A 23,488-nucleotide genomic window follows, 5' to 3' on the forward strand; every position below is an offset into this window, starting at 1 on the left:
TCGTTCTTTGTCAATGGCGGAACATCTGCTACTATGTAGATCAGTATAAAACTCCTCGACTGCACTGACCATCCTGTCCATATTCGTGATGACACTGCCCGCCTTGTCCCTTAGCGAATGCATCTAATTTTTGCTTATGCCCAATATTCTCTTCACTGGTTTAAGTCAGCCTCCTTTCTTTAGCGCATGCTCAATTTTCCCCATGTTATACTTGCTTGTGTCGGCCACTTTACGATTATTGATTGGCTTTGATATCTCTGCCAGTTCTATCCTGTCTGTTTGTTTTGAAGCTTTCAGACTTTGGGATTTCTAAATCAAACATTTCGTTTCCTCAGATAGTTTACCGGTATCCTCTCCATCTACCCTACCCCTTCTTTTACCGCGCACTCAGGAAGATCTCTGAAATTATTTTTCATTGCTTCTAGGCTAATGTAGCCATCCTCGGTTAGAGCTGAATCTCTATTATGTAGTGAGATCCTAACCTCTTCTGCCCTTCCCCTCAACGCTAAACCTTTGATGGAGTTCTTTCTTACTAATCTGTTTCATTCTGTCTTCAGATTTAGAATAATTCAAGACCTTACCATCCTATGTTCACTGCATCGCACATTTCCCATTACCACCACATCCTGCATAATGCCGGGGTTAAAACATAGTATAAGGTCTATTTCATTTTTAGTCTCCCCGTGCAGGGCTTTTCCGTGTCTACTGCCGTTTCTTCCATTTGCTGAAGGAGGTATTCATGATTCTTACGTTACTGCGTCTGCAAACTCCGCTGCTATCCCCGCTGCTATTCCTAGAACAAATTCCATAGTCACCCACTGCCTTATCTCCAGCCTGCTTTTTAGAGCGCAGCTGTTTGGCGTCCGTTCCTGGGTTTCGCGTCGGCGTCGGCCTCGTAACCAGCTCCGCCCCCCTTTCATCCCCCCAGCGCTAGGATCGACCGACTGATACCGCTGGATGCCGCTGACGCCGCTAGAGAGTCAAGATAACGTGACTGCATAGAACACCGTCGCCGCAATGCAGAAAGAGGAGGAGAGGGTCCCCCCCCCCCAGTTGCCGACGCGCCGGTTATTTCACCTAGGCCCCGGCACGTCGACTAATACGTGACCACCTTCCCACGGCTAGACCTGGTTCTTGGCGCTGCGGAAGCGAGGGTATCATATTGTTTGCGTCGGCATCGGCGGCGTTGTCCCTGAAACCAACTCCGCAGCTGGGGTTGACTCACTATCGGCGTCAGCAGCATCAGTCAGTCGCTGCTATCTCTTCCCTCCTCCCTTTATCGCGTTGTTCGCTTGCTGCGCGCGCTTCTGCCCCCATCGTTTGCCGCTGGGTGTACACGCCGCCCCCCTCCCCCCTCTTCCTGCGAGTCTCCGGTTGTCAAAGCGCCGGCTCGAACTTAATTCCTTTCTTCGCTCCTCCTCCAATGCAACCCCTGTGCGGTGGCAATCAGAGAGCCAGATCGGTGGCGGCGGACGGATCTGTATATGTGCACCGCCCGAGCCGAAATTGCCGCTGCCGTTCGCCACTGCAAAATTATCTGCCAGTTCTTTCTGAGCCATGAGCGAGACGACCGGTGGAAGTCCTCCGTCTGCTGCTGCTGCTGCTGCTGCTGCTGCTGCTGCTGCTGCTGCTGCTGCTGCTGCTGCTGCTGCTGCTGCTGCTGCTGCTGCTGCTGCTGCTGCTGCTGCCGCTGCCGCTGCCGCTGCCGCTGCCGCTGCCGCTGCCGCTGCCGCTGCCGCTGCCGCTGCCGCTGCCGCTGCCGCTGCCGCTGCCGCTGCCGCTGCTGCTGCTGCTGCTGCTGCTGCTGCTGCTGCTGCTGCTGCTGCTGCTGCTGCTGCTGCTGCTGCTGCTGCTGCTGCTGCTGCTGCTGCTGCTGCTGCTGCTGCTGCTGCTGCTGCTGCTGCTGCTGCTGCTGCTGCTGCTGCTGCTGCTGCTGCTGCTGCTGCTGCTGCTGCTGCTGCTGCTGCTGCTGCTGCTGCTGCTGCTGCTGCTGCTGCTGCTGCTGCTGCTGCTGCTGCTGCTGCTGCTGCTGCTGCTGCTGCTGCTGCTGCTGCTGCTGCTGCTGCTAAACGAGCTGCCAGAGCAGAGGCCCAGCGCCGTCGCCGCCAGAATCCAGAGCAGTAAGCGAGGCTGAAGCAGAAGCTCATCGCCGCCGTCGAGAAGACCCTGCCGTTCGCACCGCCGAAGCGGAGGCTCATCGCCACCGTCGAGAGCAACCAGGTGTAAGCGAGGCTGAAGCAGAAGCTCATCGCCGCCGCCGAGAAGGGAGTCTTTGTTAAAGGAATACGTGTGAAAAATAAAATAAAATTCTGTGATAGCGCATACATGTGTTGCTCGATTTCTTTGCCTCAATCTATCGAAAAGGCGAAACAGCTTATTTGCTGCGCTCAAATTTCGCATTAGGAAGTAACGTAATCGTCGGTAATTTTTTTGCTACCTTGGCATTGAAGTCACCCATTAGTAAAGTTTATAATGGGCACTATCTAAAGATAAGAAGCTTCTCTAAGACATTTAACTATACACCCAGCATACGTAAATGCATGAGCCAGCACCACGTAAGGAGGACGCAGGAAGATGACGAAGATAAGGGAAGGGTGACTTGATAATTTAAGCTTGCATGGTCTTGCGTAAGATTTTACTCGCGCTGGGACGCGTCGGTGTCACGTAGCGTTTAAACTTACGTATCTGGCGGTCCTCTATCCTGCGTCTTCAGTGAAGCCTTTCGGGGAAGCGTAGTATAGGGTACCAGGTCACCAGGGCATCCCAGGGAACGAGAGCGCACACACCTCAGCCCGAGTATTTCGCCCCGGGCACCCAATACGGATCTCGTGGAACCTCCTACCCGATTGCTAATCTACACTGAAATACTTCAGCACTTAAGATGATCTCGCCGGGTCTACCCTCCACCGGCAATGACACTAGACAAAGGGGAGGAGGTATACCTTCGCAAGCTACAGACCAATTTGCTTATCTACACTGAAATACTTCAGCACTTAAGATAATCTCGCCGGGTCTACCCTCCACCGGCAATGACACTAGACAAAGGGGAGGAGGTACACCTTCGCAAGCTACAGACCAATTTGCTTATCTACACTGAAATACATCAGCACTTAAGATAATCTCGCCGGGTCTACCCTCCACCGGCAATGACACTAGACAAAGGGGAGGAGGTACACCTTCGCAACCTACTGACCAACACTTTTAACAACCCACGAAGACTACTCGCAATAGATCCAAAGTCATTTGACTCACAATGCAAATTCTGAGGGGAGAAGGCAACACTTTTAACAACCCACGAAGACTACATGCATTAGATCCAGAGTCATTTGACTCACAATGCAAATTCTGAGGGGAGAAGGCGGACCTGTACCATATGGTGTGGGCCTGCCAGCGAAATCAGATTGTCCCTATTAACAACCAGCCAACGCAGGAGGAGTGGGAGGCAGCTCTGACCAGCTCGGACGCAAGGGGTCAAAAAGAACTCATCGAAAGAGCGCGGACAGCAGCCTACGCCAATGAGGTTCCGGACTGAGGACTCCAACCGCCGCTACAACCTCCTAAATATTTTCATTAAAATATTTTACCACCACCGTTCCAATAACTAACACCTTTTAATTTTTTAATTGCTCACAGGAAGGAAAAGGCGTGGTGCCGTAAGAGAAGGAAGGAAGGTGGGAGTAAAAGTGTAAAGAGAGAAAAGGGAGCCGTAGTGGAGGGCTACGGAGTAATTTCGACCACCTGGGGATCTTTAACGTGCGCTGATATCGCACAGCACACGGACGCCACGTCGTTTCGCCTCCATCGAAACGCAGCCACCGCGGTGGGGTTCGAACCCTGGAACTTCGGCACACTAGCCGGGTATCTCACCACTGCACCACCCCGGCGGGGCTAACACCTGCATTTTCTGTTTTGCGCACCAACCGTCGATGTGGCAGGGCAAACTCGCCCAGCGAGCACGCACCCGGGCTGGTGGGCCAGTGGACGAGCGCACCTGCGCGTCTGCTAAACCCAGCGTCTGTTCGCGGCTGTAGGCCTACCAAGTCCTAGTACGCGTGTCGGATTTACAGGCCCACCTCGAAGCTGGGTATCCGCATATTTCTCGTTACTTCACGGAGATGATGGTGGAAGAATCTCGGCGCAATTCAATTGAAATCGTTGCGGAATAATGTGTCGAACACGGAGCCGATCTGAGCACATCCGTGCACCTCGGCTATCACAGCGCCTTCCCTCGCCATGCTTAAACCCCAAAACGTTTATTGTGAAAGCAATACTGCTAGCACTTCGAGCCTTTGGCGTGTCGTGGCGCCTCCATACATGACCCCTTTCACGTGACCGTGTGACGTCACACCAGACCGAGAGACAGGGCCCCGGCTCGCGCCATCGGATGGTGGAGGCGAGTCCATACACGGCGCTATGTCGCAGCCGAGAGAGGGCGCTCGCTGTTTGTGACGTCACGCTAGGAGGATAAATTTGGCTGTGACTCGGCTTCTCGCAGTAGTCGGGTCGCCGCCGCCGAACAAGGCGCAGCCAAGGGTATTTCTTTCGCTGTCTTGCAGGCTTAACCAAGCGAAGCCTTCAGCCAACTTTTTTCCCATCCTTTTGTTTCTGCGTTTTGTTGTTTTGCTTTTTCAGTGTTAAATTAGAGTGTGTTTTTTATAAGTGTTGCCGCCTTGTTACTTTCTTGCCTCCAGTCCCTCTCACATCACAGTAGTCATTCTTAAGCAATAGTCGTAAGTCTAGGAACTTCAGTTCGCCATTACCTGGTACATTCCACCAAACGTGAGATCCTGGCTGTGATTGCTGAAAACGAATAGCATTCATTTGACAGCTGGGGATAAATTAGCCTACGGAACGTATTTAAGAATAATCAAGAAATCATGAGCATAACGACAGACATGGGTACTACAGACGAATCGATAAACACACCTCTCTTCTGTACAAAGAAACTTCCTCCAAACGATAAGGCGATGGAGCTCAAGTAAAAATACACGCAAGGCCGCGAAACTATTGTTGCTGATTGCAGCTGTATTTTGGAACTGAACTTCGCTTGTCGTCCTAATTTTTCCTCTAACCGCACTCAGGAATCCTTAATTATGGTCATAAGGATACAATTCTTCAATGCCAATCGAAACTCCAACGTATTCCAGGGAGCGATGTTGACGATTGTTTTATTATTCTGACAGACGTTTCGAAGGCTAATATTTAGCCCCAGCTATCAAACGGACGCTATCCATTTTCACCGATTACAGCCAGGGTCCCACGTTTACTTGAGAGGTGCCAATTAATGGCGAAATGCAAACTGCAGTTCCTAGACTTATGGTTATTGTTTAATAAGAATTACCGAGGACGGGCGTACAGTTCCAGATCTCAGAGAGGCTTGTTACCTTTTGATAGTGCACCTTCAAAGCTCTCTAAGAGAGCAACAATTACCTATTCCCTACAGAATGCTCTAGGAAAGTTCTGACATCACAGGATGTATTTGAGTTTTGGCACTCAGGTTCAGAGGCTGAAGGAAGCAGGGTACCCAGCCCCTTTGATTATGGCTATTTGGGAAATGTCGCTGCGCAAGAACAAGTGACTAAAGAAATATTCAGAAACAAGAAAGATGCCGGTGCAGGTTACTCCTTGCATTCATAAGGTATCTCATGGAATCAAAAAAGTTGCAAGTAAATATAGTTTCAAGTCGTCTTTTGTGCACTTTAAAAACTTTCGGAAACTTGTTCCGTGGTTAGGTCAAGCGAATGAGCAGTATCTGAAATTACACTTATAAAGAAGTTCACTACCAAATTCTTTTGAGCTTCGGACTCGTCTTCATAGGTGGCCATTTCAACGAACGCCCCATTGAACAGTCGCAGAATGTACGCAACAAACATAAAAAGCTTTCTTGCAGACCACTGCAAGACATGCAAAAGTTACCGTTTGAAATTAAACAAGATGATGTTCTTGAAATCTGGCATAGATAAAGTAGAGCGGGATGTAACTGATGCCTATTGTATCAAAAAAGCACGAAGCTCGTGCGTAAGCAAGCCGTCATTTCGATCAGCGACATTGACGTGGCTTTCCTCGAAAGGCTCCTTCAGGTGATGCAACTGCGATTCACACCTGCTCTCATCGCCGTCGTGAATTTTTTAGTCCATACGAGCGTTTCTTTCACTTTGACACCGAAAGTATTTCTCGGAGCTTTTAAAGTTCATTTGCTCCTTTGTTTTTAGTTCCTGTTGGTCATTTTGATTTCCAGTGGGGCTTATTTTGTTGTGCAAAGAGTGTAGTTACATGTGCGCCTTTTTCCTACTTTTTTGTTGGCTATTTCAATTTTCCATTGTCAATTGGTGTGTTTTTGCAGGGAAGCTCAGAAGAGCTAAAGAACATTGTTTCTCGTCTCTTCTTTTGACACGCGTGCTTCTGCTTTGGCGTTAGTACTTTTTGGTTTTTAAAAGTGACGTGTTTGTTGTACAGAGGTATAATTCTGCCAGTCATCTGGTTCGCCTGCAATCTGTATGCTGATTGCGATAGACAATTTTTGTCGTTGAGTGCTCTCCTTTTGTTTGATTTCGGTGATATGGCTGGTTGTGACGTATAAATGCAGGCTGTGGTGCAAAAATTCCGAGAGCACTGTGGAATCTACACTGCAGAAATGCAAGACGCTGAACGTTTCTGGTGCGCACGGTGCATGACGGTTCATTTCATTATTACCAAGTAAACGCACCGTCATTATCACTGCTAATGACATCATTGTAATTGTAACTAATTGCAGCGCCACCCAGTCGGAAAAAACTACAGAAAATTTTCTGATGTTACGACAGAATTTCTGTGCGGTTTTTGACGGGAAACCTGTTGTGACAACAGAGCATTCTGTCGTACCATCAGAAATTTCTGAGGTTACAACAGAAAAGTGCTACAGAACATCAGACAACAAAAATATACTACAGAAACACTACAGAACTGCAGAAGAGTCTGATGGTTGCAACAGAACTACAGGATATTTTGTCGTATTTTTGACAGAGTTCTGTAGTTTTTTCGACTGGGATGCATTGTCACTGTGACTGTCATCATCACAGTAGACAAGAGTTATGATCTGCACATGTCATGAACCCGGGCGTGGCGCAATTGTTTAATACGCTCGGCTGCGGATCCGAGGGATGGAGGTTCGAGTCTCGGTGCAGATGAGATGCTAATTATCAATTATAATCATTATTGAACCATTAAAGATTTGTAAAACTATACTAAAGTACGGAGTTAGGTCGATGACGTCATCAGTTTGATTGACCACTCTTTTTGACTAAATTTTTGAAATTGCCGCCTAAGCGGATGTGACGTCACATTAGCTATACTGTGACGGAAGGGTATGACTGAATCGTTGCCGACAGTAAGTAGCCCTGTTTACATGAACCCGACAGCAGAGGATCGAGTTAGGGGAGATGAGTATAAGGGACTCGACCCTACCGGATTTGGATAAACCTGACCCAATGAGCAAAGAACCGGCTCTGGACGAGCGGCGATTACGGCGTCGCCTCGCGGCGAGGGAAAGAACTAGCAGACGGCGCCAGGTTCCATTTTTTCCCCCGAATCTCAAGCGTTTTTCGTACTGTTCTACTCTCTCACTGCGCCCCGACTCACCCCGACAGCGTTTACATGCTTCCTGCAGCGGGGTCGAGTCCAGTCAACCGAGTCCCTGCGCGGGAGTTGACTGGACTCGACCCGTCATCTTCTCGACCTGACCCGACGGTGTTTACATGAACCCGATAATCGGTTTTTGACCCGATAACTCAACTCAACCCGCTCCGGTCGGGTCCATGTAAACACCGTTAGTATCAGCCATTAAAGGCTTTCGCCTTAATAAACCCAACGTTACTAGATTGCCTGGTAACATTTAGTAATGTGGAATAAACCTTAGTTGATGGTGGTGGTGGTGAAAACTTTTATTGTCCGGAAGAGGCGACACCGGAGCTCCGGCACCGCTCGCAGGCGTCCAGGGAGCCCGATGTCACCCCAAGAGGCAGGGGCTAGTAGACAAAGCGGTTCGCCGCTTCGGTTGCCAGTCGGACAATGTTGGCCTGTGTCGCCGGGTCTTCGCTATGAAGCACGGTCTCCCATGCTTCTGCGTCCTTGAATAAATTGTAGCCCGGGGAGTGGCTGCACTCCCAGAGGATATGTTTTAACGTTCCTATATCACTACAGAATCTGCAGAACTGGTCCTCCGGATTTCCAGTTTGCGTTAGGTATCTCCATCTGGGAGACATGTGGTTCTTGGCTTGCAGGCGGCGCCAGGTGACTGCCTCTGTGGATGTGAGGGACCTATCTGGGGGTGGATATTTCCGCCGTCCTAACTTGTAGTGCTCAATGACTTCTTTGTAGGTCGCGAGCATCTCGACTTTAAAGTTAGGTTGAGGCCGGCGTCCCCCCAGGATAATGAGCGCTCGGGCAAGGGCGTTGGCCGCTTCGTTTCCTGGTATGTTGGTGTGAGCGGGGGCCCAGGTTAGGGTGATCCCTCTGTCTATGCTGTTTTTTGATAATATGTCCAACGCGTATTGCGATATTTTGCATTTGCAGAAATTCCTTATTGCTGATTTGATGTCACTGATGATCACCTTCGCGTTCGTACTAACGCACGCTAGGGCGATCGCCGCTTCCTCCGCTGCCGTGGCGTCTACTCCGCTTGTATATATCTTGCCTTGCTCTATTCCGGACCCGTCGACTACCACCGAGACAGAGTTCCCGTCATCGTCAAAAGCGGCGTCTGTGTAGGCAACCGTCTCGGGTGGCATTCTGCTTAGTTTTGTTACCAAGTGTTTGGCTCTGTGCTGGCGTCTTTCCTGATCGTGTTGTGGGTGCATGTTCTTTGGTATCGGTGAGATCGTGAGGACTTTCCTAATTTTGGACTCAATGTGGAACGTCTGGTGTTTAGTGCCTCTGTTCCCTTGTAGTCCTACCCAGCTTAGAATTTGTTGCCCTGTCTCAGTTAGACTTAGGCGTTCGAGTTGCGCCGTTCTCGTTGCTTCCGCTAACTCTTCCCATGTGTTATGCACCCCCATTCCCTCTAGTGCCAGGGTTGAGGTCGAGATTGGGAGTCCCAGTGTTCGTTTCGTGCATTTCCTTATTATGGCGTCTAACTTGTTTTTGTCTGCTTTTTTGATGTTAAGGAATGGGGTTGAGTAGCAGATCCGACTCAAGATAAAGGCCTGGACCAGCCTCAACTTGTTCTTCTCCTTTAGCCCTCTACCTCTGGCCGAGATTCTTCTAATGATGCCTACTACTTGGTTTGCATGCGCGTCTAGCTTAGCTATAGTCGTGGAATTGTTTCCTGTTTTGCTTATGAGCATGCCCAGAATTCGGATCTCATCTACTTGCACAATTTCTTTCCCGTTCAATTCTATCGAGATTCTGGGAGGAGATGCATTGGCTGTCCTCGTCCGAGGCCTGATGATTAGTAGTTCCGACTTCGTCGGGGAGCAGCTCAGACCCTTATTTTTGGCATGGAGGTCTATGATGTCGGCTGCCCGCTGGAGCCTTTCCTCGATAGACGCATCACTGCCCTCATTTAGCCAAACATTGACGTCGTCTGCGTAGACGCTCGTTTTTAGCCCTTCGATGCTTCCTAATTTGCGCGGGAGGTCTTTCATAACTAGATTAAATAGGAAGGGGGATAAGATGGCCCCTTGTGGGGTGCCCCTGTTTCCTAATTTAATCTCTACCGAGCTGAGGCTCTGCATATGCAGAGTTGCTGTTCTGTCTTTGAGAAATGATTTGACGTAATCAAAGGTCCTCTTCCCTACGCTAATATCTGACAGGCCGTCAAATTTGAGCGCAGCTCATCATTTGTTTCACGTTTTCAATATATTGAGGCAACGATTTCTGGGAAGACTTGTATTTACAATTACATACAACGTTTTTTTTTTATTTTTCACACGTATCCCTTCAAGAAACACTCCACTAACAGTTCTTGGCTGTCATGAAAGAAGCTTTGTGGTCGGAGAAATGAAGAGAGCAATTGAGTTATCGGGAGGTTGCGGGAGGCAGCTCGTGAGTCCATAGGAACGTTGCGCGACGCACAGATAGCAGCAACTTACTGATGTCGCTACCGCTAGCAAGTGAAGCGAGTGAGAGCGGGATGCACGTACCGTGATCCGCTGATAGCGAGCTGCGGCGTTTCGGCAACCGCAGAACACCCTCGCCGCCATGCATGAAGAAGGGGGAGGGCCCTCCTCCTCTTTCTGCATGACGGTGACGGTGTTCTAGGCAGCACCTCTTTCTCTCTATCCACTTTCACTCCCACCTTCCTCCCTTCCCTCACGGCGCGGTTCAGGCGTCCACAGAAACAAGTGTGACAGATACTGCGCCTTTATGTTCCTGTGAACCAATTAATTATTATCTACGCAGCGCCTGCCTCCAGCGACCCTTCCCCCCCCCCTCCTTTCCTCGTGTTCTCCGGTTCGCGCTCATCCCCCCATCCTTCGCCGCTGAGTGTACCCCCCTCCCCCCCCCTCATCCTGCGAGGCTCCGGTAGCCGAAGCGCCGGCTCGAACTGGGGAGCTGAAAGGGGGGCGGAACTGGTTACGAGGCCGACGCCGCCGCGAAACCCAGGAACGGGCGCCAAAGGGCTGCGCTCTAAAAGCCGATCGGCCCCTCCCGAAACACGCCTGAGAGATGGGGGCCGTCATGTGAAAGGCGGCTGGCAAGCCAACTTGTCTTTTAGCAGCCTCATCCGTCAGGTGGACGATGAGAGCCCGCTGCGAAGGCATAAGGTTCTCCAATAGTGCCATGCGCTCCAGTAGGGTCATGATTTTATGTTGTTGTTTTTTCAATAAAACGAATGTCGTGAATAAATTTCGGTGCCACTTTACCATTGTTTCAAAATGAAGCGCAGTGACGAGCAAACATGCGTCCATCGTGTCACGATGCTATTTACGTCTGCCAAGAAATTGATTTGGTTTGGTTTGTGGGGTTTAACGTCCCAAAGCAACTCAAGCTATGAGAGACGCTGTAGTGGAGGACTCCAGAAATGTTCCAGTGATTCTGATGGGCAGGGAAACGATACCCCGCCGGGGTGGCGCAGTGGTTACGACGCTCGACTGCTGTTCCCAAGGACGCGGGATCGAATCCCGGCCTCGGCGGCAGCTTTTCGATGGAGGCGAAAAGCAAGGCGTCCGTGTGCTGTACGGTGTCAGTGCACGTTAAAGAACCCCAGGTGGTCGAAATTTCCGGAGTCCTCCACTACGGCGTCTCTCATAGCCTGAGTTGCTTTGGAACGTTAAACCCCACAAACCAACCAATGCGAAGACGTAGTGTGCTTTTCAGTATCCCTATGGCAATAAACGTAATTATTTACATGGAGGCGAAAAGCAAGGTGCTCTGTCCTGTGCGATTTTGTTGCCCGTTAACAACACCAGGCGGTGGAAATTTCCGGAGCCCTCTACTATAGGCGCCTATTATAGCCTTAGTCGCCTTGGGGCGGTCAGCCCCATTAGCAAGACAAACCATATATGTAATTAGTCATTAAAGAGCCACGCCACGCGTAGACGCTTCGTGAGGATGCACGAACAATGGCGCTGAACTTTTAACGTTCTTGTTAAAGTGTTTGATCCACTCCTGATATATAAGAGAAGTACCTAGACGCGTAAGGGCGTCGTCAGGCACAGATACGAAGGGAAAGATCTGTATCTGCCACTCGTGGTGAGATAAATGCCGTACAACTAAATTAAACAAAACGAAAAAAATTACAGCACTGCAGAATCTACTTTGGAGTAATGCGAAAGCACGAATGCTGGTGTTGGTTGCTTCTGGTTGTTTCTAGTAGCTTAATTCACTTCTTGTTTGCCCATTTAAATGTGCCTTATACGCCTTATACGCATCATCCGACATACCGTAAGGCTGCGCCCCGACTGCTGCGAGGAGTCGAGCCACAGCCCCATTTATCCTCCTAGCGTGACGTCACAAACAGCGGGCGCCCATTCTCGGCTGCGACACAGCTCCGTGTATGGACTCGCCGCCACCGTCCGATGTCGCGAGCTGGGGCCCCGTCTCTCGGTCTGGCGTGACGTCACATGGTCACGTGAAAATGGTGTGACGTCACTGCTGCGGCTCCTGTAAGGACTCACCGCCACCATCCGATGGCGCGAGCTGGGGCCCCGTCTGTCTGTCTGGCGTGACGTCACACGGTCACGTGAAAGGCCAGGTATGGAGGCGCCACGACACGCCAAAGGCTCGAAGTGCTAGCAGTATTGCTTTCGCAATAAAATACGCAAGACCGTGAAAAGATACCATGAAAATTTTCCAACGACTAACACGATCTAGAGCCGAAAGCGAGGAAACAAAACAAATACAAATATCGTAGAGCTAAGAAACAATCAACATAACAAAATTTCTAAAGTTTTTAAAATAAATAAAACCATTACACATTTGAGGCAGCAGTTAAAACAATCCTGGCCACTTGTCTCCATGCATATCATCGATGCGCAAAGGATACATTGATACTGCTAAGCGTTTTTAACGCAGAAGAACGTTAGCTCTTTTTTACAAGGCTTTTGTGCGGATGGATATTAAATTTCTAATTCTACACGTGGATACCTTTCCAGTTATATATAAAGGAGTTGTGGCCAAGTGCTAAATTTTTATTTACAATTACCTGGTTAAAGGTAAATAATTATGGCCAGCAGATATACGATATATTTGTGCTCGCTATAAGCTGTCCTAATATATGTCACGATGCCGCATAAGGAACCATTTTAATTCATAAAAAGCTAATTAGCGGTAAATAGTATCTACATATAATACAGTGCAATTATTGCTAAACATAAGCTCATCAAACGATATCTGATGAAGTTGTCGCGTAAAATTCAAATTTCTATTAAAATAAATAATAACTATAATTAATTAATGCCTACCGTTAGCTCAGTGCACTTATACTGGACATTAGCTACCCATCGATATAGTACACATAAGTTGTGCTAGGCATTAAGATGGGCAAGAAAAAGAATGGTGTACGTATGTGTGTGTGTGTGTGTGCGCGGGTGTGTGTGCGTGCGTGTGTACTTATGTGAGTGCGTGTGTGTGCTGCGTGCGTGTGTGTGTGCGTGTTTGTGTTTGTGTGTGTGTACTTATGTGAGTGCGTGTGTGTGTGTGTGCGCGGGTGTGTGTGCGTGCGTGTGTACTTATGTGAGTGCGTGTGTGTGCTGCGTGCGTGTGTGTGTGCGTGTTTGTGTTTGTGTGTGTGTACTTATGTGAGTGCGTGTGTGTGTGTGTGCGTGCGTGGGTGTGCGTATGTACTCGTGTGAGTGTATGTGTGTGCGTGTGTGTGTGCGAGCGCTCGCGCGCGATTTGTGGGTTCGCATGCATGTATGCATGTCTGAGTGACCATTTTCAAGTATTTTGGCTCCTTTATTCAACAGCGCAAAAAGCGAGGAGGAAACCAAAAGACGACATGACCGGCGCGAAAAAACAGCTCTTCTTTTTCCTTTCTTAGCTTCGTCTTTTCTTCATTTCGTCCCCGTTTTTTTTTTTTCGCTATTGTGTTATGGATCTTAACTAACTTACCGAGCTTTCTGTCCTCGTAAGAATGTTTGGGTACTCACAGATATTGTATCGGACCCGGTCTCGTTCGTATATGGCATTGGAGATCATTGTAGACTGGATACCCGCATCACTGCGCAAATGCAAAGTACATTACGGCCACTCTTGCTAATACAGACCAGTACGTGATAAATTAGAACATTGGTATTATCAGCGAGAGGTAATACATAGGGCCAAAGGCTGGAAAGCAAACTTGAGGACGTCTTAAAAGAGACATTTATAGTGAAGCCAACATTATTATCACGCCACAATTATCATAACCACCAGTTAAAGAATATATATCTCTTCGACTTCCCTGCTATTCAGCCATGCCCAGCGACGGGGCCGCACAATCGCCGCTCTCCACACCGGTTATCATCATCCACCCGCGTAATCCCAGAACCTTCAATGGAGTGGACGGTGCTGATGTGGAGAACTGGCTCGCTATGTACGAGCGCGTGAGCGCACACAACAGTTGGGACCCGACCATGAAGTTGGCTAACGTCATTGCCTGCCTAACGGGCACTGCAAGGGCACGAGGATGAACTAACCAGTTGGGACCTCTGCAAGCGGAAGCTTTCTGACTTGTTTAGTAAGCCAATCGGGCGTCACCTAGCCGCGGAAGAGGAGCTTGCATGCCGAAAAGAATCGTCCACAGAGTCGTATACGTCATACATTCAGGACATTTTGGCCCTCTGCATGAACGTTGACACCGCAATGTCAGAGAGTGATAAAGTTGGTCACGTATTAAAGGGAATAGCAGACGACGCCTTTAATTTACTCATGTACAAGGACTGCGGAACGGTTGACACGATTATAAAAGAATGCCGCCGGTTTGGGCAGGTGAAAAGCCGCCGTATTTCCTCTCAGTTTACGCGGCTGCCGTTCGCGGTTGCGACGTCGTCCTGCGTGGACGCGACCCACCTTGCCCTCCGCCAACATCCTACAGCCTGAGATGACTTGTGCGCCGGGAACTAGAAGCAGCATCTCCCACAGTTTCACAACTCTCGGTACCAGACAGTGACCCTACGGTATCCCTTATACAAGCTGTTGTCCAGCAAGAATTCGCCAGTCTCGGGATCTCACCTATATGCTCCATTAACACCCCAGATGCTCGCCGTGCGTCCCCGGTACTTGGTTCTGGACATGCGTGCTACCATCGCCGTCGCTACGCAGATAAGTGGAAAACACCTGACAGCAGGCCTATATTCTTTAACTGCTCCCGAGTCGGTCACATCTCTCGACACTGCCGAACTCGTCCGCCATCGACTACCGCCGCTACCCGGATTCTGTCCTATCCCGCCGCTCTTCATCGCCCTCTGAACAGCAACTCTCAAGCTCCGACGCCCAGACTCTGCCCATCAACCATTCGTCGTCGCCTACCGCCATCGTTCTCCGTCGCCCCATTCTCGCCGCCCGTCATCTCTTGACCCGTATGCTCGATGTTATCGGAAAACTGACGGCTGCAGCGTCTGGACGTGACAATGCTCTGACGACTCGACCCGAAAACCCTCCAACTGCCCTACTGAAAAAACTGTAAGGGGCAATAACCTCACATTTTCTCACACAATCTCACTCAATTCACATAAGAAATCATGTACAAGTCGCATATAATTGCATAAGTTCTCATAGTTTCTTGTACATTATCATAAATTATGTACGATATTTTATGATAATGATGTGCACCGTATGAGACTCTATGCGATTAAATGAGATTTTATGAGGTTATTGCCCCTTAGAACTTTTGGTTTTTCAGTAGGGTGTCCAGGCCCGACGGAACATGCTTAGCTTCGACATGGACGGGATCCCTGTTACAGCTGTGATCTACATGGGAGCGAACGTCTCCGTTATCAATGCCCGTCTCTACCATCGCCTAAGGAAAGTGCTCACTTCTGCCCCTTAGCTGTTGTCCGTGTCGCCGATGGTGGTACTTCTGTTGTCGTTGGAATATGTACAGCTTGTATGACAATCGCCGGGCTGTCAAGGACTTCCAACTTCCTTAGTCGTCTACGAATGTTCGAAGTTTTGTCGGCTTGTGCTCCGATTTCCAACGTTTCACCAAAATTTTTGCGGTCGTCGCCCGTTCCCTCACCGACATCCTTAAGAGACCCCTTGCTCAAGGAGATGCATTTTCTTCACTGATTCACTTGCTCACCTCACCACCAGTATTGACCCATTTCTACACACCGGCTTCAACTGAAGTTCGCACAGGTGCGAGCGGATACACTATCGGCGCCGTGCTTGCCCAACGTCACCAAGGTCAAGGCCATGTCATTCGCATATGCTATCCGCCTTCTTATCGCCGCCGAGAGCAATTACTTTATTAGACAGCGCGAGTGCCTAGCCCTTGGTTGGGCCGTGTCTAAATTTCGACCCTGCCTGTTTGGCCGACCTTTCTCGGTTGTAACTGACCACCACGCTCTTGGTTGGCTTCTTCACTGAGTACTCCCCAGGCCGACTTGATCGTTGGGCACTGCGCCTCTAAGAGTATTCTTAAACCGTTGTCTACAAATAACGGCGTCTACATCAAGATGCTGACTGTCTGTCTCGTCACCCTGTGGAACCGCCAGGTTCTGCAAACAATGATCTCGACCCTTGCTTGTTCGCTATATCTCATCTGCTTAACATCGCGGACGAGCAGCGGCAAGACTCCTTCTTGCGTCCACTAATCAATTGTCTCACCAGTGACACCTCAGACCCTTCACTTGAACTCTTGGGTCTTCGCGATGACATCCTATACCGCCGCAACCTTCGCCCTGACAGACCTCCGATCCTGCTTGTCCTCCCCCAAAGTCTCTGCTCATCTGTCCTCAGAGAACTACATCACCTGCCCACCGCGGGTCACCTCAGTGCCTCAGAAAAGTACGATCGGGTCCGAAGCCGCTTCTTCTGGCACGGTCGATATAGTAGTCTTCGGCGTTACGTTGCCAGCTGTGACATCTGTCAGTGCAGGAAGCGTCCATCCACTTTGCCTGCCGGCCTTCTGCAGCCTATCGACGTACCCCACGAACCCTTCCACTGTGTAGGACTACACCTCCTCATGCCTTTTCCGACGTCCAGTTCCGGCAACCGCTGGATCGCTGTTGCGACTGACTACGCCAATCGGTACGCTATCATGCATGCACTATCAACCAGTTGCACCACCGCTGTTGCCGATGTCCTGTTACAAAATGTCATCCTTCACCAGGGTGCTCCACGCCTATTGCTGACGGACCACGGCCGCTACTTGTTGTCCCGAGTAGTTGACGACATACTCCAGTCCTGTTCTACGCAGCATAAGCTCACCACAGCGTATGAACTGTAAACAACCTTCCGCCATTTTCGGAGTGCACGAAGGCGATGCCGCACGTACAACTGACGCAGACGGAACACGAAGTGGGAGCAAATATGGCGCGTGCCCTCGCGAAGCTATAGCGAAGCTGGCACCGACTCTTCAAAGGTTGGTTGGTTCACAGGAAGGAAAAGGCGCAGTATCTGTCACACTTGCTCTGTGGACACCTGAACCGCGCGGTAAGGGAAGGGAGGAAGGTGGGAGTGAAAGTAGAAAGAGAGAAAGGGGAGCCGTAGTGGAGGGCTACGGAGTAATTTAGACCACCTGGGGATCTTTAACGTGCGCTGACATTGCACAGCACACGGACGCCACTTCGTTTCGCCTCCATCGAAACGCAGCCGCCGAGGTCGGGTTCGAACCCGGGAACTCCGGCACAGTATTCGGGCGTCTTACCACTGCGCCACCTCGGCGGGTCTTCAAAGGATGTCCTCACCTTCTACGAAATGGCGGAGCGGGAGGGGGGGGAGGGGGAGGTGCGCATTGAGGCACAGAAACCAGGAAGGAGCGCCACGAGCATGGAGTAAGCTACGTCATAAAATGTATAATGGACAGCATCATGAGAAATACCTGTCCCGTGACGCGGCAAGCGGTAGGCGGTAGCTGGTTTCGGTTGCGGTTTCGCACGCTCCGCTCGGGAGGAATTCCATCGTTACGCGACGCCTGCGCTAGAAACCTGAGGCGCGCGCTGAGCACTGACGATGGATGGAACTTCGGACCTTCAGGCGGGCCGATGCCCTCGGAGGTGCCACCGCCACAGTGCACACGTGTATTGCGCAACGTGTGGTTAGGTCCCCTCGACTGTTGCCATATGAAACGCTTGCGGGGCTCGGCGTCCAAAGTCAAGCACAAAAAGGATCCGCTTTGTCCTATCATCTTTCGTGTTCTTGTGCTTCGCGCTACGTCCTATTTGTTCTTGTGCTTCGTCTTTGTGCGCCGAGTCCTGCAAGCATGGAATCAAAAAACTAGCCCAACAACAAAGTGCATGCCATATTAAATGCTTCATTCCGGGATGCTGGAGCTACACAGACACATGGCTCGGTGCTGTTGCTCCAAAGGTTAATATCCTCGAGAAACGAAATATTTGCTTGTCAGGATATTTGCATGTATTCCTCGAGAGGAAAATCGTCTGCTTCATTTATGAAATGCAGACCTGAAATACATGTACTGCATGCAGCGCTCTTTGGAATCCGTAGTCTTCCTGGTGAACTGTGGATGAAAGACCTACCTGCAGTTCTCACCAGTGTGCCTTTAAACACGGAGTACAATGCTAAATTTGTAAATAAAGTAACATGTGTTACGACGAGGCGCGCGACGTTCGGTAGTCCACTCCGGTAGGATTTCCGCTGGGGCATCCACGGTCACTACAGAATACCATGTACTCTGCTACTTTTGAGTCTGCCAAATGTATTGGCTGAATTTGCGACAATCATTGAGAGCAAGAAAGAGATGGTAGTGGCGTCGAAGGAGGTTGGGTTGTGGAGGCTGCGCGCGCTCACTCAGTTTTTATGCGAAGCATATTAACGTAGGTTTCGGGCCTTCGCGCGACGCCCGGCGGTGGACACCATTGACCCTGAAGTGGGGTCACGTGACATGACGTCACGTGATGACGTCACACCGGCTGCAGATGGGGCCTCATATCGCGCCGTCGGTCGCCTCCCGGCGGTGGCCACCATTGACCTTTAAGTGAGATCACATGATGTGACTTCACGTGATGACGTCACACCTGCTGCAGATGGGGCCTCATATCGCGCCGTCGGATGTCGCCCGGCGGAGGCCTCCATGCTTCGGTTCGCGCCGTCGCGCATGACGCGGCGGCGGTGCCACCATCGCTGCATCACGTGATAAGTGACGTCACGCCAGGGATGAAGCGGCGCGCGCCCGCCGTCGCGTCAGTCTCTGTGCCCGCAACCGCGCCAGCGTCTTTGCGCCGGGCGTGTATGCGTAAGTGACGTGCCAACCAAGAGTCATGCATTTACGGACCATAAGAGTGTGTTTGTCGGGCTGCAAAGAATAAAGTACGACGATTAACCTAAAACCACGTCTCCGTTACTTAGCCCCATCCACATTGAGGCAGCTGCTTAACATGCTTCGCATCCACTGGGCTTAACCTTGATAAGCCTCCAATTTTTTTCTTCCTCCATGCCTAGAAGCCACTCTCGCTAAGACAGAGACCACATATGTGCTAGACAGGCTGCCGAGACGTTCGAAAAGCGAGAGCCGCAGAACGCAGCTCGAAGCGGCAGCTGCGCCGACTGCCAACGCTCGCGAAACTTGGTTCAGGGATAGTGAACTACAATTTGTTAATGCGTAAGCATCGTATGGCAATGTAAGCGGGTTTCGCCTGGGCATGACCTTGTCTGTAAAAGAGGAACGATTTGGTGTACCGGAAAAACATTGATACCTTCGGATAGAGTGTCAAGAAAAAGTGTGCAAGTGACAAAATGGTTGATGTGGATTAATTAGTTCAATAATCACAGCCAATTGAGTCGATAAAATGTTGACACAGCCGGGAGGGGTAATATGGACGTCCATTTGCCTGCACAAGTGGGTGGGATTAATGGTTAGAAAGTGTGTAAAAAGGTCATCAACTAACTGCAGTCTGCAAATTCCGAGAGCACTGCAGAATGTTCAGTGCAGAAATGAGAAAGCCCGAGCGTTGCTCCTGCACCCGGTAACATCGCGCGTCCCTTTGTCGAACACTACCAGCGTTCAGTTGAACGAGTCGAAATTCACCGGCGTTATATATATTTGGTTAACAAGAAAGGAAAGCCGCTGTATCTGTCACTCGCGGAACCCCGCTGAAACATCTCACCGACAACAAAGCAACGCTCATGCATACGTATTTCTGTAGTGCAGACTCTGCAGTGATCTCGAAAAATTTCTTTTACAAATACTTTAGCTGTCTAAAGTAGCGCTGCGCAATTCCCAGCCTTACAGATATTAGGCGATTAACAATTGATAAAGTAACACTTGATTGAAAATTGTACTTACGAATATGCGTTCCCAGTGGCAATTTTTCCTTGGTCAGGGTAAAATATTGTAAACGGGCAGTCATAATGGCGGTAGAACTCCCCGACCCAAACTTCATACCATACTCTCGGCAGCTGAAAATAAAAGTCACAGAAATATATCACACCAAACAGGTACGACCGCCTCCCACTTATTCACTTAACTACGCTTTTAGAGTGAAGCTCCCCTTCTCGAATGCGGCGCTAAATGTCAAATAACGGTTGGAAATGACCTCTACGACATGATTCTGGTGTACATCGAGTGTGCGAAGATAGTGCGCCTATCCTTCCAATATAATATTCATTAGAGGTCATCTTTACGTCTGATTTACCCTTTAGCTCCGTGCTCGGAAAAGACATTTAAAGGGGTGGTTTGTTGGAAGGAGTGTCGCAGCATCTATTACACTTTCTCCATAGGAACCTGAGTCGAGCCGTAATGTAAAGGATAAAGGTAGGACTAAAACAAAAAGGAAAGATGTGCCTCATTGGAGGGCTGCGGTGTAATTTTGAACAGCTGAGGATATTTAACATGCATTGACATCGCACAGCCCATGGACGCTTCTCCCTTTCGCCTCCATCGAAACACAGCTGCCGCCAGTCATATTCCAACCCATTCAATAGTCGCGCGTGTTACCACTGAGCCACTGCTGCGGGGCATGTGGTTTTCTCCGTAATTTTGGAATGATTGGTTTGGTTTGGTTTGTGGGGTTTAACGTCCCAAAGCGACTAAGGCTATGAGAGACGCCGTAGTGGAGGACTCCGGAAATTTTGATCACCTGGGGTTCTTTAACGTGCACTGACATCGCACAGCACACGGACGCCACTCCGTTTCGCCTCCATCGAAACGCAACCGCCGAGGTCGGGTTCGAACCCGGGTACTCCGGTACGGTAGTCGGGCGTCTTACCACTGCACCACCAGTTGCACTGTAAGCATTCAGAGCTGATGGTCAAATCATGTTTGGAAATCACCTCAAGCTGGAGGCGTGGACGCCGCCACAGCTGTCTGCTTCGCAGATGATGATGATGAAAACATTTATTCATATTGACTTAGATTAAGCGAAGGCTGGTCGGGTTCCTAGTCCGGGACACCGTTGGTAAAAGCCGCTGCCCGTGCTCTTTCGACAAGGGCTTGTTGTTCCTCGAGGTCCGAGCTAGACAGAGCCGCCTCCCAGCCTTCCCACGTTGGCTGATTTATTATGTCAATACTGGTATTTTGTTGACAAGCCCATACCATATAGTACAAGCTTGCCTTCTGGTCACAAAATTTGCACTGCGCCGAAAAGGATTCGGGCTCATGGCGTGAAGTGTTGCTGGATTATTAAATGACATAGTTTTGAACCTTCGAAGGTGACACTCTTCTGATTTACTAAGACCCTTAGCGTGCTTCCAGAATGTCTGCCTTTCAAAGCGCAAATGCTGTAATATCTCTGAATATGTTGTTAACGGACACGTCCGCCGCAGCGCCGGCAGTCGCTGCAACTAGCGATGGGTCGCTTCGGAGCGAGCCGGATCTTCGGAGCCGCTCCTTTCAAAGAGCCGGTGAGCCATTTGGCTCTGCAAAGTCGGAGCCGGATCCGCCGGAGCCGTCGGATCCGGAGCGGCCGGAGCGGTCGGAGCCGTCGGATCTTTTGGAGAGCTGGTTGCTGGTTCTCCCGTTCAGTGAACCTTTCCGTCACAAGCGGGTGCGACTTCCGCGCCATCTATTAGCGATGCGAGAAAGCAACCTTCTGCCCTTTCTCGCAAGATTCGCAATAATGTCCTGGCCCTCAGCTGTCTTTTGAGCGGAGTGCGCCGCTCTTTTGGAGAGCGAGTTATGTGGTTCTTTTGCTTTTGTTCTATGAATGGAGATCTGCTATATGGCTGGAACGGCGGTTCTTTTGAAAAGTCGGTTCTCTTTCGTTCAGTGAGCCTTGTCTGTCGGAGCCGGTGAGATTTTTCAAAACACAAAGCGAGAAAGCAACTATACCGCCCTTCCTTGTCAGTGTCACAACAAACCCACTGCCTTCGGATCTTCCCGCGGGTACCGCGGGCGCACTGCTGCTGGTACCTGCACCTTTTTTTGTCTTGCAGTTTTGTGGTTTCGTTCCATGCCGACGAGTGGGGACCGGTACTCGTACTCGTCCGCTGTGTAAAGTGATCCGCGGCAATCCCTTTGGCTCTGTCATCATGAGCAGCAGAAGACCCGGCGACCTGGATTTGACGGGATGGCTCGGGGCCATCCTCCCTTGACGCCTTCGAGGCCGGGCGTCAGGGGATCAAGGCCAATTTTGTCGTGCTCCAAGCGTGCTTGGTACGCGGTATTTTTTAGTGTCCGGAGCGGACCCACGCTCCGGAGAGGCGAAAAGCAGAGCGAAGTGGTCCGAATGTTTCGCGTTCTTTCGTAGCACCTTCCTCAGTCGGCTCAACAGGCAGAAACCGCAGCTGCAATCACAACCGCAGGCAGAAACTGATACTAAATGCCACCGCTTGCTATATCACGTGAGGGCCAAGATTTTACTTTTTATTACTATATATATATATATATATATATATATATATTCAAACAGGATGTCACACAACTTTCCCGATTATCTATTTTATTCCAACAGTTTCGGACGGTGGACCGTCCTTCTTCAAGGTAGAATTGAGAATGGAGAATAAGTCCGCACATCACGCCACTGTTTGGAGAGGGAGAAGGAATTCTCGCTCTCCATATTTGGAGAAGCAAACATTACTGAATAGATAGAAAGGGCGTTACCAGCCAATAATCAACTGGAGCTTTTCGCCCTTTCTATCTATTCAGTAATGTTTGCTTCTCCAAAGATGGAGAGCGAGAATTCCTTCTCCCTCTCCAAACAGTGGCGTAATGTGCGGACTTATTCTCCATTCTCAATTCTACCTTGAAGAAGGACGGTCCACCGTCCGAAACTGTTGGAATAAAATAGATAATCGGGAAAGTTGTGCGACATCCTGTTTGAATTTAACTCTGGCCCATTAGTAACAAGCAATCCATATATATATATAAATTGTAGTGAACTACACGAGGATATACGAAGACAAGGATGAAGTAGGCGAGAATACCACGAAGACGAGGATAAGGACGACAAAGTGCCGCTGCGCTGCTCGAGCTCGCTTGTGGAAGGCCTAGACTGGCTGTGCTCTTGTGTGGTTCTTTGTGCAACTTGGAGAGGGCTATTATCCCTGTTAAAGGACAGAAACACCCCCTTTCACTTGGTGGAGGTCAGGATTTCCTGCCGTCCTGGAGCTTCGAAGCCGCACACTCCCGACACAAGCAATGACCGACGCTACCACCCCCAGTCCAACCGGCCCCTCATCCGCTGTGTTTTGCGCTGGAGCTTTGAGCCAGCGTGATCCTCCTATCTTCAGCGGAACCGGCGACCACGACGTGGAAGATTGGCTGTCATCATATGAGCGGGTCAGTACGCACAACAAATGGGACGACGGTCTCAAATTAAATAACGTGATATTTTACCTGACGGACGTTGCCAACCTGTGGTTCCGCAACCACGAGGCCGATATCTCCTCGTGGTCTGCTTTCAAGACTACTTTTTCCGATATCTTCGGTAGGCCTGCAGTGCGCAAGCTGCGCGCTGAGCAACGCTTG

At 50.0% G+C, this 23,488-nt stretch overlaps 1 protein-coding gene across 1 annotated transcript in view; it reads right to left on the reverse strand.

Annotated features, from left to right (window-relative positions):
• The window catches only part of LOC146173699 (uncharacterized), a 67,491-nt gene that overhangs the window by 15,224 nt on the left and 28,779 nt on the right, over nucleotides 1–23,488 (reverse strand). Inside the window, exons 2-3 of the mRNA XM_084584536.1 lie at nucleotides 19,868–19,980; nucleotides 13,569–13,639 (exon numbers count right to left, since the gene is read on the reverse strand). Of these exons, the coding sequence (XP_084440662.1) occupies nucleotides 13,569–13,639; nucleotides 19,868–19,980 (184 nt within the window). The remainder of the gene's footprint in view (nucleotides 1–13,568; nucleotides 13,640–19,867; nucleotides 19,981–23,488) is intronic.

The sequence above is a fragment of the Amblyomma maculatum genome, chromosome 11 (genome assembly GCF_055883805.1).
Source record: "Amblyomma maculatum isolate TAMU_Amacu chromosome 11, ASM5588380v1, whole genome shotgun sequence".
Classification (NCBI taxonomy): domain Eukaryota; kingdom Metazoa; phylum Arthropoda; class Arachnida; order Ixodida; family Ixodidae; genus Amblyomma; species Amblyomma maculatum.